At 49.2% G+C, this 16,629-nt stretch overlaps 8 protein-coding genes across 8 annotated transcripts in view; 4 read left to right on the forward strand and 4 right to left on the reverse strand.

Moving 5' to 3' along the window:
- PAAG_12154 (glycogen debranching enzyme) overlaps window positions 1–3,303 on the reverse strand; it is a gene marked incomplete at both ends in the record, with an annotated part of 5,059 nt that extends 1,756 nt beyond the window's left edge. The window contains 2 exons of the mRNA XM_015847680.1: window positions 286–2,955; window positions 3,059–3,303. Of these exons, the coding sequence (XP_015702671.1) occupies window positions 286–2,955; window positions 3,059–3,303 (2,915 nt within the window). The remainder of the gene's footprint in view (window positions 1–285; window positions 2,956–3,058) is intronic.
- Window positions 3,304–4,256: 953 nt separating this feature from the next.
- On the reverse strand, window positions 4,257–5,194 carry PAAG_12155 (hypothetical protein; the record flags this gene model as incomplete). Its single annotated transcript, XM_015847681.1, has 2 exons — window positions 4,257–4,312; window positions 4,396–5,194. 2 exons carry the CDS (start codon window positions 5,192–5,194, stop codon window positions 4,257–4,259), a joined length of 855 nt encoding a protein of 284 aa, XP_015702672.1.
- Window positions 5,195–5,212: 18 nt separating this feature from the next.
- Window positions 5,213–5,662, reverse strand: PAAG_12156 (hypothetical protein; the record flags this gene model as incomplete). Its single annotated transcript, XM_015847682.1, has 3 exons — window positions 5,213–5,229; window positions 5,276–5,541; window positions 5,601–5,662. 3 exons carry the CDS (start codon window positions 5,660–5,662, stop codon window positions 5,213–5,215), a joined length of 345 nt encoding a protein of 114 aa, XP_015702673.1.
- A 1,408-nt stretch (window positions 5,663–7,070) lies between these two features.
- On the forward strand, window positions 7,071–8,400 carry PAAG_06100 (hypothetical protein; the record flags this gene model as incomplete). Its single annotated transcript, XM_002791789.1, has 3 exons — window positions 7,071–7,085; window positions 7,370–7,985; window positions 8,252–8,400. The coding sequence occupies 3 exons, from the start codon at window positions 7,071–7,073 to the stop codon at window positions 8,398–8,400; spliced, it is 780 nt and encodes a 259-aa protein (XP_002791835.1).
- A 659-nt stretch (window positions 8,401–9,059) lies between these two features.
- Window positions 9,060–10,906, forward strand: PAAG_06101 (molybdenum cofactor synthesis protein; the record flags this gene model as incomplete). The annotated part of the gene is made up of 3 exons (XM_002791790.1): window positions 9,060–9,375; window positions 9,461–9,674; window positions 9,763–10,906. 3 exons carry the CDS (start codon window positions 9,060–9,062, stop codon window positions 10,904–10,906), a joined length of 1,674 nt encoding a protein of 557 aa, XP_002791836.1.
- A 377-nt stretch (window positions 10,907–11,283) lies between these two features.
- PAAG_06102 (riboflavin aldehyde-forming enzyme) lies at window positions 11,284–12,393 on the reverse strand (the record flags this gene model as incomplete). Its single annotated transcript, XM_002791791.2, has 3 exons — window positions 11,284–11,432; window positions 11,537–11,784; window positions 11,897–12,393. The coding sequence occupies 3 exons, from the start codon at window positions 12,391–12,393 to the stop codon at window positions 11,284–11,286; spliced, it is 894 nt and encodes a 297-aa protein (XP_002791837.1).
- A 1,090-nt stretch (window positions 12,394–13,483) lies between these two features.
- On the forward strand, window positions 13,484–14,488 carry PAAG_06103 (succinate dehydrogenase iron-sulfur subunit; the record flags this gene model as incomplete). Its single annotated transcript, XM_015845790.1, has 3 exons — window positions 13,484–13,859; window positions 13,948–14,099; window positions 14,165–14,488. 3 exons carry the CDS (start codon window positions 13,484–13,486, stop codon window positions 14,486–14,488), a joined length of 852 nt encoding a protein of 283 aa, XP_015700016.1.
- Window positions 14,489–15,531: 1,043 nt separating this feature from the next.
- On the forward strand, window positions 15,532–16,395 carry PAAG_06104 (fructose-bisphosphate aldolase; the record flags this gene model as incomplete). The annotated part of the gene is made up of 1 exon (XM_002791793.1): window positions 15,532–16,395. The coding sequence occupies one exon, from the start codon at window positions 15,532–15,534 to the stop codon at window positions 16,393–16,395; it is 864 nt and encodes a 287-aa protein (XP_002791839.1).
- Window positions 16,396–16,629: the final 234 nt, after the last annotated feature.

The following is a 16,629-nucleotide window of genomic DNA, read 5'->3' on the forward strand; positions in this document are numbered from 1 at the left end:
GTAGTAGGCTGTTTGCACGATCCATGAGAAGTATCTTGTTAGGAAGAAATTAGGCCCCTTGCGAATCACATCGAAACGTTTTTCGTAGCCATGCAGTTGGAAGCTGTAGACGCTCATATCCATGCAACTTGATCGCTCTCTCCATTCGTCCAACAATGAAATCTAGTGCCCATTGCCCGGTTCGAAAGGTGATCACACAGAGGATGACCCAAGATCCATCATGTTTGACAATAGTTTCCAAACACACTCCCACCCAGCCCTGCAAACCAGCATAGGCAAGCGGACCGAAAATTGGGGACATTGTAAACGCCATCCTTACCGTCACTAGAATCCCTCTCCTCCGCATTGCATCTGTAAAGGACAAAATTAAGATCGATCAGGTCAAGTTTCTGAAACGCTTCCACCGCTCCTGTCGTAATAAAGGTACTCAACTCCTGCGATAAACCCGCACGAGGAATCCACGTCTCCAGCAACACAATAGAGCCAGACGGGAATGACTGCGGCATCGAAATCACCGTACAATCTTCCTTATCCGAAATTAGAACCCCATCCAAACTAATAACCTGACTGGGTAAACCTCTCAGGTATTCCTTATCCCCCAAAACAGCCTCCTTCGCCTTATCCGAATCGTCAACTTCCAACCTCCACGCACCGATGAGCTTTGCCTTCGTCCCCGTAAGACACACAGGGTCAAGTGCCCCACCATTTGCCCCTGGGAACGCCGTGTGGGCAATGAGGAAAACACCCCTTCTCGTATCTGGCTGCACGCGATGGACAGTTATATACTCCCCATCGTGATGAATATGGGTCTCATCATAACCATCAACAGCCATTTTCGTGTGCAGGTCGTTCAGCAACCTCTTCGCGCCGCCTATACCCCCTTCCCCAACAATACTAAGCTTGTCAGAGGGATCCGCACTTCTTCCCTCAGAGGGTTCCACGGAAGAATACCGCCGCGTCTCTTGCACAAGATCCAGATGCGCCGGGTATATCTCATCATAGCCCATGACACTCCCGGAGGCGGAGGCACACATTGCCACCAGCGCGGCATTAGGGAGGGTATCTCTCGCCTCCCTCTTCTGTGCAGGCATCTCATTATCGTGAGTACAGTCCATAAACAGCGCCTGGACCGGGATTTCGCGGACGTGCTTGATAGTTTCACATCTTGCCCCACAATTCTTCCCATTGCCATTGTTACCGCCATTGATACCATTCTCCCGCGGGAAATCATCAGTCGGCAAATCAATATCAAAACTGCCTATGGGTCTACCACCATGTCGATGCACCAGCCGACTAAGTTCCGCAGTACTCCAAGACTGCATCGCCTCACGAATCAGCGCGTTAAGCCCAAGCCGTTTCGTAAAGAGATAATCCATCTCCTCTGAGCCCGTGAACAACTCCGCAAACACAGCAAGATTGGGACGAACCCTTCTCGCCTCGTCGAGAAGATATTCAGCCACAGCAAGCGGGGTGGAGTGGCAATTATCAATGCGAAAGGCAGAGAAGTATTTCGCCATCAGTTTTGTATAGCTGGCCATATAGTCCCACAAAAACGGGTTGTCGCCCCGACACGAGCCGTAACGGAGTTTGACACAGTCTCCCCAGATAATGACCTGGCGCAGTAGATAGGCTCGGGAGTGCGGCCCAGCGTTGTCACGCATGGCATCCGCATTCCATACCCACCCGTTATTAACCAGGGCAAGCGTATTCCGGTTATGTTTCGCCGTCTTCTCGTTCAGTGGCAGGCGCGTGAAGTAGGTTTCTATCAGAGGATTTTCTTTCGTAACAGGCCCCAACTTCGGCCCATTCTCATCGAGCCGTAGATACTTGATGCGGTTGAAGAGCTGGTCGAAGATCTCTAGGACATCTTTATCAAACTCAAGGAAGAGTGGGAGATTAACCTCGTCGAAGATCTTAGAAAGGTCACTGCGAATATGCGGGATGTCGGAAGACTCTGCGTCGTAACGGCCATAGAGTGCTGTAAGCAGTGCCGCAGCCACAGCAGGTTCAACGACCCGTCCGTACCGCCCCAGAAGCCGATCTTTATTAAGTAAACCCCGATCGCGTAAGAACCCAGCCTTCTCCTTTAAACTCCACCCCTTAATCTCTCCCAAGCCTCCGATAGTATGGTCACCAAACCCGCCCTCGGGAATCCTCACATCACCGCTCTGATACGCCCGAATCGTCGCTTCCACATCGCGCTGAACATCAACAGCATAAAACTCCCACAGACGAATCTTATCAATGACATTGGCCCTCATCTGATTCATGACTGAGAGCAAATCGTTGACATTGTCAAACTGCGTGGGTAACCCCAGTTGGCCCAGCTGTTCCGAATAGCGCAAGAGCGTATCATCCAGTTCAACCGCCGCCTGCAACCACGGAGCAGTTTCCACATTGTACCCAGCCTCTGGGTGCTCCTGTAGCCACTCTGTATTATTCGCCGTGTGATTCCAGACAACATCCGTAAGTGGTAAGAGACCATACTGACTCTCCATGCGTGACACCATATTAGCAACGTCGCTCTCGCCACTGGGAAAGCAGCATCTGTCAAACGCCAGATGGTCCGCGATGCTGTATGGCGAGTTCGATTCGCCGCGGGCCATGATCGGTGTGAAGTGAACCATGTTGTAGCCGCGACGGGCGATGCTGAGCAGATGCTTGTTCCAGTCTGAGGGGTTTGGGCCGACAAATTTGGAGAGGAGTGAGATTACAGAGACGGAGGCTAGAGGAAGGGTTTGGTTGTTAAGAGAGATTGTTGGGGCGACATTGATGTAGTGGGTTGGGGAGCGGAGTTGGACTTGGGCTGGGTCCTGCGCCTGTATCTGTCTTGGGGATGGGAAAGTGGCTACTGGTAGCTCCGGGGGTGGAGAGTAGGTTATGTAAAAGGCAAAGGCGCCAGGGGTGGTTATTGGTATGTCGATTTGAATTGCGTGCGTAAAGGAGGGTGTTAGTCTATTTCAACACAGTCAGTTTCAAAGCCTTCACATGAAGAACATGTAGACAAATTGAAGTAGCAACGGCTATATCTGAATGGATATTAAAAAGATAGCCCTACAGATATTCCCTAAAAAACTCCCTCTCAAATCGCGCCCCAAGATGAGGGATATTAACCCATAACCTTCCCTGTCGGCAGACAGCGCTGCTCCCCTCAATGACAAAGCGGAGGATATATGGGGGATCTGTAGGATGCGGCAAGGAAACGTATCCGTGGGCCACGTCCGGAGCGCCATCGTCGGTGAGAGGGAGGATGTAGACCTCGTGCTGGCTCCTTTTCGGCGCAGAAGCACAAGGGGGTGACATTTGGTTATGTTATGGGTATAATCGCTATTTGGCAGAATTGTTGCGGATATTCGTCTGTATATCTGTCCTCTATACGTCGTGAGATTAGAGGCGGGATGGTGAGGAGTGGCACAGGGGGGAGAGCAATTGGTGTTTTTGTACATAGAGTACAACATATATACATATATATGTGTGTGTGTAAGGCTAGCCGGGCAATGGTAAGTTCCCTAAATGTCATATGCCATGTTAGTTGCCGGTGATAAAATCAAGGTATCAACCAAGGTTATTCCTATCCCAGAGGAGTTGGATGGTGTTGGTAGATAGTTAACGTAACTAACTAGTTAGGGGTGCTGACATCATCGACCGCCCGTTAACTATTTACCTAACTAACCAGACTAAGAACTTTGATCTATGCCAGGTACAATCTACACGGAAAACCCACAAGGGGATGTATATCTTCTATGAACAGGTGCTGCTCGACATTCTTTGTAAAATATTTCAAAAAAAAAAAAAAAAAACATCCCGGTGATAGCGAGTTATTCATAAAATTGATGATTCTAGTCACAGTTTGCCGCCCATTTATTGTCTCTTAACTGAAGAAATACCCCGTCTCGCCTAATATCATTTAATTATCAACGCCTTGTGTATGAAGATCAAGAGGTTCAACTCTTTTAAAACACCAGTTTTGCAAAACAGGGACAACAGAAGAGTAGCTAGAATAGAAAGCACAGCGTTGACTTCCCCACATAAAAAGCAATATACAAAGCTAAATATAAATATCAACAATTTTATCAATTTTTGTGGGTATATATATACTCAACCGTCCAAGTGGGGAAGCGGGGTATCACCCTAATTATACGGCAAAAAAAAAAAAAAAAAAAAGGATCAGAAGTAATCACAACGCGTCGTAGGTCATGAGGATCATATGCATTAAAATATGGGTATCATGCGAAGAATCCTCAATCTTTCTTGATTCACCGCTCAATAAGGCCGGGCAGATCCTCCACGCGGACCTCGCCTTTAAGAATCCCTATAAACCAAGTTGAGCAGTCAGCGATTCCTATTCAAGTCCTGGGAGGAAAAAAGGAAAAAGAAGTAAACAGATCCACTCACCATACACAGCCGTGAACAACGGAAACTCATCCTCCAAACCTCTATTCTTCAAAAACATATTAACCTCCCTCGCAGTCAACGTCCCCTGCAACATCTGCCCATTAAGCTCCTGCTTCTCCACTTCCTCAACGCTCAGTCCGCGCTGGATACTCAGCTTGGCACAGCGGTGATTCCTGCCCCCGTTGCAGCTGGTGATCAGGTCCGCAACGCCACAGCTTTCCTCCGTAAAGGTCTGCGAGTTGACCGAGGCGGAGAAGAACTTGGTTCCAAATTTGACCATCTCCAGAAGCCCGACGCGCATGATGGCGGCCTTGGCGTTGTCGCCCCATTCCATCCCGTCTACGAATCCCGCGGCCAACGCGACGATGTTCTTCAGCGCGCCACCGAGGGAGACGCCGGCGACATCACCTACGACGCGGACGTGGAAGTAAGGGCGGTGGAAAAGGGTTTTGATCAGTCGCTGGTCGATTGGGGGGTATTCGGATGGCAGGGCCTGGAGTCTGACTTTGGAGAACTGACCGGAGGAGTCCCTGTGCTCGAAGTGGACGACGTTAGGGATGTTGGCGATTGAGGGGGAGGGGGATATGGTTTTGGGAGTAGGGGCTTTGGAGTCCATATGGGGTGGGTCGTAGGCAATTGTGGTCTCTGAGTAGAGTTCCCTGGCGATTTCCCCTGCGATGTTGGCTCCAGACAGTGCACCGCAGTAGATACCCAGAGTGCGTCCGATAGTCTCCGAAAACAAACTAACGCCATCCTCAGTTACGTTGACTCCCTTGATACAAAGAGATCCCACGGGCATAGGGCACGATGTGGCCTTTTAGTCTGTCGCAAATACTATGAATAAACTGATGGGGCAAATTGAATATCAGGATAGTCGAACCCTTGACGGCTTCTTCCAGGGAAGGGTTGGCACGAAGATTGGACGGCAAAGTGATGTTGGGGAGGTATTTGACGTTCTCGTGGAGTTTGTTGATGATTTCGGTGAGGTTCTGCGGTCCGTCGCACAGCGGGGAAGCAGGGTCGTAGTGTTTTGAGGTTTGGGGCACTTCCACTTTTTCGTCATACACCCACATGTCAACGGTTAGCTCAAAGGTATCTGGATTGGCGGCGACATTTTCAGCGACCATTTTGGAAATCACAGAGCCCCTGTAAGAAGAAGGTTAGGTATGGTATAAACTGCATCTTTCTCTAAAATACAAACACACCAGTTGCCGGAGCCTATCACGGTCACCTTGTGCCTCTTGCCGTAGGGTGCGAGACGAGTCATGGCGTATGATCGTGTGAGATAATTGGGGCCAAATGAAATGTACAAGGCAAGATTTCGGGGGTGTCTTGAAAATCGAGGATACCGGGAAATAGAGAGGCGCTTGGAGGAGAAAGAGAAGGGGGAGGAGGAGGAGGAGGAGCGGTGAGCAGAACGGGCTGTATTTAAGGAGCTACGTTGTGGTTGGAAGAGGGGAACAAAGAAGTGTTGGGGGCGGGCGAGGAGGAGCGGCGAGAGCAGTTGACAGGAGGAGTGACGTGATAACAGTAACAAGGGGAGCAAAGGAGACAGATGACAGTGATGTAGCCGAGGAATCGGGTACATGCACCGCGATAGAGTCAGATTGGAGTTGGAATCGAAATGAGGACTAAAAAGAATTGGGGACATAATGGGGCAGAGAGAGAGCGGCGGGTTGGAACGTTTGAATAACGATGTTAAAAGCCGTTTGAGTGGGTAGTTATAGAAAAGAAAAAAGAAAAAAAAAAAAAGAAAAAGTTCCCGAGACAAGAAATATTCGGCTGGGGGCAGAGCAGGCTCAGAAGGGGACGGCGAGGGAGGCAAAATGTGGCGTCGCAGGGGATAGCTAGCCGAGTCTCTCTCCCCTAACAAAAGAAAAACGTTAGGCTTTAAACCCGCTATTTCTAGTTAAAGCTATTTTAGTTTCTACCCAAGAGATCTTTAACTAATGCTTTAGGTATGTTTGGGCCTCCGAGTCCCTATATGCACGCCTAAAGTTCCAGGTAAAAATATTCCCAACAATTCTGGGAGTCTTCAACAGGTATCAACTGAACCACAGTTAGAATCTAGCCCTTGAGGACCCCGTGTGCCAGTTGCCAGCAGTACGAAGAACCTACCCTGGGTTCCAGATGAAGTTATCCTCACATGAGCAATCGGTGCTGTATTAATTACTACCTATTGCTCATTTGCCCAGCATCAGACATCTCCAGACAATCCTCAAGTGGCGAATGTAGAGAAAGTCCAGGCAAGAAAACAATACCTAGTTATCTACTCTCTGGAAAAATGTCCCCTTGAACACCCGATTTCAGAGCACAGGAAGTTTAATCTTCCTCATCTTTTGGGAGGCAGCAACGTCCCACTGAAAACCAATGTTTATGGTCCCGAACTTCCCCGTGTCTAGGTACACACCATCCACAAACTTCATGAAGCTGAGATCCCACGGCGACTCCACGAGTGATAACCTTGGCTTGCTATCGGTCAAATACGTGTAAGAAGCGGTAACACGTGTCCAGTCTCCGATTTGGCAAATAACTTCCCAACTGAGGACGAATCCGTGGCAATACGTGAAAGTCAAGTTTCTGTTGAAGTTTTAATACATGAGTTAAAACCATAAATGTACTCTTAAAGAGTACATGATTTAAAGCTGCCGGATATCATCCCAGCGCCCATTAACATGGCTACATTTAATGTATGCACTGTTCGAGGTATATGTAAGCGCATAGACGCGCGCCTAAACATAGAGATAGCTCAAACTTAATCCCGCGGTAGTTAACTAACTAAACTAGAATGAAGTAGGTGAGCCTCCTCCAACCTCTGGAAACCGTCACAACAAGAGGCAGAAAGGAAACTATTAACTCTTCAAAATATCATCAACCTTCTTCTTACTCTCCAACAGATCCCATAACTATGGTATCGCCCACCCCTTGAATCCCTCTTCCTTTCAACTTTCGATTCTAACAAACCCCAACACAGGCCCCAATTGCCCCCCAAAAGCTCACAGCCACCCGAGCTAATTCCTCCAGACAACCCATTGCCTCCTCACCCTCCAACCATATCAGCCCTTTCACAGACCCAGATGCCTTTCGCACAACTAAAAGGGATAAACGTCAAATAAAACACTCCATTTTCCTCTCCAAAATCGAAAAATCCCGCAGCAAGACACTGAAACGACGACGTCCCTCGAAGAAACTAATCGCCAACCTTGATTCGCTAGTTGATGCCCTCCCAGATGCCGGTGATGGTGACGATAATGGCACATTCAATCATCACCACAAGAATGGGCCTGCCAACAATAAAAGACAAATGCTTGACAGCCAGGTGAATACTATTAGGCAGAAGACTTTGAAGCATAAGCCTGGTGCGATGAAAAGGAAGGAGAAATTGGATCGGAGGGAGAGAGAGCGCTTTGCCCGGAATTTGGCGCAGATGGCGGTCCCCCCAATAACTTCTGGTACGAATACAAATGCGAATGCAGCAGTCAATGCGCAGACGCAGGTGCAGACACAAGCAGAGACTCAGCCATCGACGTCGAATCGGTGGGCTGCTTTGCGCAACTTCATTTCTCAGACCATCGATCAGAATCCGGAGTGTAAGAGGTCGAGGCCAACATGAAAGATTGTCTGCGTTTCTTTTCTAAAAAAGAAAAAAAAAAAAAAAAAAAAAAAAAAAAAAAAAGTCTTTTGAGGGAGCAAAAGGACTTTATTCATTCCATGTAACGTCTGTCGTCATTTGTTATGGGACTTGGACATGTCGCATTATTTTTGATGGTTTCCTGTGTCCCTGTCTACAACTAATCAGAACATCCAGCGTCTGCGGCTTTATTATGATTACGCTCTGAGACCATCCCCTATGCAGCTGAGGTGGCCGCTTTGACATGCAGTCCTCCACGGGATGGAGGCATAGATGACATGCAGAGCCCACACGCAGAGATGATCGAAGAACGAGCTGGAGTTCCCATGCTGAAGGATTCTTATCCGGCTGTTGCTTGGACTGAAACTATTTAGAGGCCATTTTTCTGGGAATTGCACGTTATAAAATAATTTTAATATCAACAGTAGAAACCGCTTTAGTGGGAAACTGTTGATCACTGCAAAAGTAACGGTCGGGAGATTCATTGGAGTGCTCGAAATTTGGCATCGCTGAACCAATGTAGAAAATCTATGCGCTTTTCGTCGTTGATTTTAATTGATTCGCGCTGGTGTTCGCCATATCGGGAGTCCGCAACCTATCTTTCTACAATTTGTTACTAAATGCAGACTGAATTTCGTGTTGCTGGATTTCTCTATAAAGGCAGCTTTTTCACTTTTAAACTCGGCATTATTGTGTCAAGTTGTATGATCACTCGTTGAACTGATAATATAAACTAAGAAACATCATACAATCCAGCAGCAATCTTAGCACTTGAAATGCAAGCAGTGTATAGGCATTAACGACCAGAAGAATTTATCCTTTTGAGAAGCTTGACTATCGATTTGCGTGGTGAAGAAGCGATTTTATCGTTAATTCATCAGATTGGATCCGGACACAGCGCAAAGCATTTAAGTTCAGTTAACTAGTTACGAGTATCATCAAAAAATGCACATTTACAGATTCAACCCCACCACCTCCCTCCCTTACAAAAGACACAGCCTCACCCCGAGCCCTAAAGCGGCCTCGAGAACAGATGTCTTTCTCAAAACCAAGAGAAGCAGTTACGGAAAGGGATCAACTGAATATGAAAATCCTCTTCCAATCCCGCAAATTCCTCCAGCAGCAAATTGCAACCACCGAAGTGCAGCTCTCCCAACTAAAAGCCGAACTCGAACGTACAGAGCGGCAGATTGCGACGGAGATAGCGGCAGCGGCAAGTCAGCAGGAAGATGGGAAGGAGAGTCAGGAAGAAGAACTGCCCCAGGGACGAATACGAAGATATCCGCTGGAACAGGATGAATATCGACGATATGGCCGGCAGATGATCGTCGATCAGATACGGCTGGATGGTAAGTGGAACGGTGCTTGCGAACAGCGACAGTTGAATGTGCATAACTAGGGCCATATTAATTCGATGTTTCTTTTGATTTACAGGACAACTGAAGCTTCGCGAATCTTCTGTTCTCATCATCGGCGCGGGTGGGCTGGGATGTCCCGCTGCGTTGTACCTAGCTGGTGCTGGGGTTGGGATTCTAGGGATTGTCGACGGGGATACAGTGGAGGCATCGAATCTGCATCGACAGGTGCTGCACCGCACGAAATACGTGGGCAAACTCAAGGTGTACAGTGCGATTGAGTATTTAAAGGAGTGCGTCTTGTTATTCTAACCCCCTCCCCCAATGACTTGTGACTACACGCCTATTCCAAACATAAAACTGATACAAAAAATCCCCCAGACTAAACCCACACCCCAAATACATCCCCTACCCCACCCACCTCACCCCACAGAACGCCCCAGAAATTTTCACCCCCTACTCCATCATCCTCGACTGCACCGACAACCCAGCCACCCGCTACCTAATCTCCGACACCGCCGTCCTGCTCCGCAAGCCTCTCATATCTGCCTCCGCCCTCCGCACAGATGGCCAGCTGATGATTCTCAACTACCCACCTGCCAACCCATCCTCCGGCACCAGCACCAGCACCAGCGCCGTCAGCGGGCCATGCTACCGCTGCATCTTCCCCAAACCACCCCCAGCAGCCAGCGTAATCAGCTGCGCGGATGGCGGCATCCTTGGTCCCGTCGTCGGTGTCATGGGCGTACTACAGGCACTCGAGACGATCCGTGTCCTCACCCAGCCCACCAGAACTGACAATCCCAACCACAGCGCCAGTCCTAGCGCAGGCCAGCACCATCAACCTATCATTCCAACATTACATCTCTTCTCTGCCTTCTCAAACCCACCGTTTAGGAGTGTACGACTTCGCCCGCGACGGGTGGACTGCGCCGCATGTTCCGCCGCGGGGACGATAACGCTCGAGTCGCTGCGTGGCGGATCGATGGACTACGCCCAATTTTGCGGTGGTCTTGCGGGTTCGCTGGCGTTGTTGGGTGACGAGGAGCGGCTGTCGGCGACAGAGTATTGGAGACGGTATGCGCAGGCAGCGGCGGGGCTAGAGGAGGGTGGTGAAGCTGGAGATGGCGATGGAGATGTGGAAAGTCCGATTCTGATCGATGTGCGGGAGGCGGTGCAGTATGGCATTGGTGCGATGGCGGGAAGCATCAATATACCCATGTCGCAGATCTTGTCGGCCCCTAGCGCCACGTCAGACGTCGACTCCCCCCGTGAGGCGGCGTGTAATGGTTTAGATATAGACAGAAAGCCACCTCTCCCATCATGGTTACCGCCACAAGTCCTCGATGCATCGTCTAAGAAGCCTATACATGTTGTGTGTCGACTTGGGAATGATTCGCAGGTCGTCGTACGGAAGCTGAAGGAGCTGGGTGTTGATAGGGGAGGGGAAAGGTGGGTGGGAGATATCAAGGGTGGGTTGAGGGCATGGAGGGAGGAGGTTGAGGCGGAATTCCCTGATTATTGAAAAAGGTACACCAATTGCATCACGGTGCGATCATCTTGACTGGTTTGTGAGAATTCTGGAGCAAGGCTACGGACCAGAGGGTAGAGAAATGATATAGGCAATTTTTTTTTTTTCATACAGAGTAAAACACAACGTGAGCATGAGCATGTTCTGAAACCATCAATCATGGGTCAAGCGGGGTGGGGGTATCTTATTCAGGGAAAAATAACAAACACAAATACCTAACCAAACGCTCAAACGCAAAAGCGGAGCGAAAAAGGAATGAAATACAAGGTTATCATCTAAGGATAACCTCATTCATGTAAAAATCATCATTCCAGGCTCCCAACGATCCACCTGACCCATACATAGCATTCAACTCTGCCAGCGAGCCAACACTACCCGCTAAAACTCCACCCCGTTGGAACCCGCAGAGGCGTATTCTCCAACCACGCCCACTCGACATCTACACGGCCACGCTCCTCCAGCGCCAACTGCGTAAAGACACTAATTGACACATCGATATCGGTCGGTTGACATCCAACACCTACATTCCACATAAAATTAATCAGCAAACAAAAAACAGACAAGGGAACGAGGGAACGAAATAACGACAGATAAAATGAAGAACGAAAAGCCAAAAACCCATACATCTATCAACAACAGTCACATCCACGCTCTTCCCACCCCTCCTCAACCGCAGCTTCTTCCCGCACAGCGGGTTTAGATTCGGATTCGAGCTCGTGCTGACAGCATCGTATAGGAAGTGCGAGACGGCACAGATGGCCTCGGTGGACTTGCTGTCAATGCCACAGGCACCCAGTCCTGGTTCATAGTAGGTGAGGTCGCCGGTGTAGGGACCGCCGTGGTTGGTGGGGAGGGGGAGGTTGGACGGGGATCTGGGGGAAGATTGTCTTAGTGTGAGCGACCAATTGGCACGGGAAGATATTACACGAATGAATGGAAAGAAAAAGAAAGAAGGAATGGAAGCAAACAAGACCTGAATCATACTTATTCTGTTTTGACAGGCCCGCCGCCAGCCCGATGATGAGGACGAGGAGGACTACAGCACCAATAACACCGCCAAGGAACATACGCTGTTTCTTCTTATCTCCATTAAAGCGGAGATTTTCTTTGATATTTGCGATCTTCAAGTTGTTAATGACAGCGGCGGGCGGCCATGCCGCCCTCAATTGGACGAATGAATGCTTGAAACGCTCAAAGGGGGAAAGGGGTTTGCAAGTGCCATTTTCCAGAGAGGGGCCATCTTGGTATGATTCCTTGGGAGGGGGGACGGGTTTGCGTTTTGGGATTTCAGAGATGGAGGTCTGCACGCCACCGCCTGTGGAATCTTTGCCGTTTTTGATGTGTTTGATAGTGGCGGGTTCTGGTTTGGGGAGGCGGAATTGCAGGGGTATAAGTGGCACGGGGTTTTCATGCAGACTCTTGAGGCTGGTGGAGGATACGGTGCGCGTGAGGGAGGAGACGGTGCTGATTGATCGAGGCATCTCTGTTTTTTTTTTTTTTGGGAATGAGCAAATAAGTCAGGAGTAGCTAAATGAGTGCGTTTATATGGCGATTAAATAGGAGAATTGTATTTTCGTAATAGCCGTCGCGGCAAGAATGATTGCGCGCAAGCTGCGGGCGGTTGTTAACGTCAATCGTTAAGGATGCTACATGCGCCTGGGGGTCGAATGGAAATGCGGCCTGTCTGGCTTGTCTTCATGAATAGCCAGTTCACGTTTAAATTGGATTATAGCGTTATATCTCTTGGATATGGTGCAGTATTCCGATTTGCGCCAGGGACTCAGGGGCTACGTCAAGTGGAGTAAAGAGTGAATGGAGAAAAATGATCAATTCACAAGATGAAAGAGTGGTGAGTGTCACAGAACGACCACTGAGTGTTGCAATGAGAGTGGGTATAGATATATACATAGGCAAACGCCCGACATCTCAATCTCAACATACCAACAACGTTCGCGATGTCCGTTGTATGGAGGAGGCGTTCGCTGACCAAGTCAACAACGCCAGAATAGGAAATTAGGGCATGCAGAACAGTGTGTCATGTGACATCAGCCCCTTCATACGGGTCAACTTTCAATTCAAACATCGCAGCAGATATAAATATGCAACTATATGTTTCGGGGAGACAGAAGCAGTTTTGTAAGGAGGACATAGCTTAATATCTTGATATTCAAATGTCCGCTGTCCACTTCTATATAAATACCCACGCAAGCGGCTAGTTGGCCCGCTGCCCCCGCCCGGGAGTTCTCGTCTGGGTAATCACGGGACTGTGATTGGCCGCGGTGGCTGACATAACCGCGGCTTGCCCACTCGTTCTTCCGAGGCTCCAAAGCAAAAGGACATCGAAATATTTCCAAACCTTCGATCGCCACGACTGACTAGCTGCCCTGCAGACAGTGAGAACGAGATAGGAGAGAGAATAGCAAAAGGAGAAGACAACCAATTCTGTTACTGTTGGTCCAGGCCTCAGGAACCAGCAGAAGTGACCATACAGAAGGTGCAGCAGGAATATCGCCCCGGATTCCACTCCCTAATCCCCCTGCTGGGCTTGGATAACTCCAACCGTTCTCAACCATGGCCTCCTTACGCCCTACCTCCCGTGTCCTGGCCGCCTCCCGCCCTCTTTTCCGCTCCTCTGTAGCCTCCAGATCCTATGCTACTGTTGAATCCGCTTCGAAAACGGCCGAATCGCCCACCCACACAACATCGCAAACCCCAAAACTCAAGACCTTCAAGATCTACAGATGGAACCCCGACAAGCCAACCGAGAAACCGCGCATGCAAAACTACGCTCTCGACCTGAATAAGACCGGCCCCATGATGCTGGACGCCCTGATCAGAATAAAGAATGAGCAGGATCCCACCCTGACCTTCCGGAGGAGCTGCAGAGAGGGTATCTGCGGTAGTTGCGCGATGAACATCGACGGCGTCAATACCTTGGCTTGCTTATGTATGGATGCACTTACCCCTTGAGATGATAGCACAATCTCATCGCCGGAATAAAGAATAAGAATTGGAACCTGAACTGACGGTTACAGGCCGCATCCCCACCGACACCTCCAAAGAATCGAGAATCTACCCCCTCCCCCACACCTATGTGGTCAAAGATCTCGTCCCAGACATGACCTACTTCTACAAGCAGTACAAGTCCATCAAGCCATACCTGCAACGTGACACTCCATCTCCAGATGTACATGCCAATTTCCCGGCTCTAACACATTCCATAAGATTAGTCTAAAAGCTAACCAAACCCAGGGTCGCGAAATCCGCCAGTCACCCGCTGACCGCAAAAAGCTCGACGGCCTATACGAATGCATCTTGTGCGCCTGCTGCTCAACCTCCTGCCCCTCCTACTGGTGGAACTCTCAAGAATACCTTGGCCCTGCTCTGCTGCTGCAGTCTTACCGGTGGCTAGCTGATTCGCGTGACGAGAAGACCGAAGAGCGCAAGGCGGCCCTCGACAATAGCATGAGCGTGTACAGATGCCATACCATCCTCAATTGCTCAAGAACCTGCCCCAAGGGACTGAATCCAGGCTTGGCTATTGCTGAAATCAAGAAGATGATGGCCTTTGCGTAGGGGATCGTTGTCCTGTAGTGCGAAGTCGTTTCGTTTTGGTTTTGTGTTTCCTTCTCTGCTCCATTGGTTGGTGGGTCGCTGGTGGCGCCATCAAGCACCTTTATGCTGCGTCATTGGTTTGTTCGCCTTAACTTTTTCTTCATTATTGTTTGCAGTTGGCGGCAGCGTGTACTGTGCTGTCGTGAACCTGCTCAAAGGAAAAGCAAACGGCAAAAATGGTCACGGGTTCTTTCATCGTGCACACGTGAGTTGCATGTGGTAGAATGTACAGATCTTGTTTATTTTCATCCAAATTTCTTGTTAAGGTTTTAGCTTCTCTTGTTTATTATTTTGATCTGCTGCAATGTGCGTTTTTCCTTTCCATGTTTTCTTTCCTTTTGTCTCACTGCATGTCTGTACATATATAACAGAGCCTTCAACAAAAGGAAGTCCACGCTAATAATGTATCAAAATGCCATTTTCATTCACTCATCAGAAAGGGATGGGCCTTTGCTGCGTCTGGAGGTTTATTGGTTGTTGCTGGTGTTATGGGGCTGCTCTGCGCACCCTTGAATCGTCCTCCGAGGCGCGTCATTGACCTGTAGATGGTCATTGAATTCAATTGAGTTGTGTTCCAAGTTACTCTCTCCAGCTGAGAGCGGGCTTCTGCTTGCTCCAGAGATTTAACGGCTGTATGGAGGCACTATGACTTTTTACCCCACCTTAGGGCCAGGTCTTGACGACTCTTCTTCCACCCATCAACAGAAAAGGCGGGAATTGCTGGTCAAGGTTGTACGAGATTTGAATTTTGGCCCTACATTAGCTTTTCCTTTTTCATGTATGTAGTTATCGTTTGGTTTGAGTATATTTATTCTTTATATTGGCTATGAAAATATCCTATGTCCATTGCTTTCCTTTTCTCAGAATAGAGAATCAACTCGCAGCCGGCCTCCGCAAATTATATCAGAGCAATGCAAAATACAAATTGAACGCTTGGGAAACTAGACAATAAAACGAAAGACAAAATCAATAAGAATATAACAAAAAAGTTGAAATACCCAGGTATGACTCTGAAAGCCAACCGCGCCCTCCCCCTTCTCGAGGCCGCTGTGGCCGGCAAATACGCCATTCCAGGCATATGCTGCTACAACCTCGAAGGCATCCTCGCCACAGTTCGCGCCGCAGAAGCCAAGCGCTCGCCTGCCATGATCCTCCTCTTTCCCTGGGCCCTGCACTACGCCGACGCTCTCCTCGTGCATGCCGCCGCCAGCGCCGCCCGCAGCGCCTCCGTCCCCATCACTCTGCATCTGGACCATGCCCAGACGCCAGAGATAATCAAAAAGGCAGCGGATATAACGCCACCCACATTTGATAGTATCATGATTGACATGAGCCATTATGAGAAGACAGAGAATCTGGCGCTGACCCGCGAGCTGGTGGCCTATTGTAATGAGCGGGGGATCGCCACGGAGGCGGAGCCGGGACGCATTGAAGGCGGCGAGGATGGCGTGGCTGACACGGTGGACCTGGAAGGGATACTAACGACGCCTGAGGAGAGTGGGGAGTTTGTCAAGACGGGGATTGACTGGCTTGCTCCCGCTTTTGGGAATGTGCATGGCTCCTATGGGCCCAGGGGGGTTCGGTTGGAGTACGAGCGGCTTCTGAGCATTAATGAGGCTGTTGGGGATAAGGTGAAGCTGGTGCTGCATGGGGCAGACCCCTTTACGAAGGAGATTTTTGACAAGTGCATTGCGTGTGGGGTGTCGAAGGTGAATATCAATAAGGTCATGAACAATGAATATATGCGTGTGCAGGAGGAGATGGCTGGCAAGGTGCCTATAACTGTCTTGCATGAGGAGGTGACAAAGGCGATGCAGAAGCCGGTGGAGAGGGTTATGGATTTGCTGGGTTCGACGGGAAAAGCGTAGCCTTTATTCAGGGGTCTTTTTTCTTTTCCTTTTCGTTGTTGAGATTATTTTATATGTTATAACTATTAAGACCGAATATGGCATATCTGAATCCGCTCGATGGCGTATCTGTAACTCATGGCTGTGGTTGATGGGAGGGCTTCATGGCTGGGCTTTTGTGGCAGTGTGGACTTTACTCTTTATACTGAATGCTATGGTTGCGGAGGCAATCGGTCTGTTTTGCATAGGATAATA

The sequence above is a fragment of the Paracoccidioides lutzii genome (genome assembly GCF_000150705.2).
Source record: "Paracoccidioides lutzii Pb01 unplaced genomic scaffold supercont2.17, whole genome shotgun sequence".
Classification (NCBI taxonomy): Eukaryota; Fungi; Ascomycota; class Eurotiomycetes; order Onygenales; family Ajellomycetaceae; genus Paracoccidioides; species Paracoccidioides lutzii.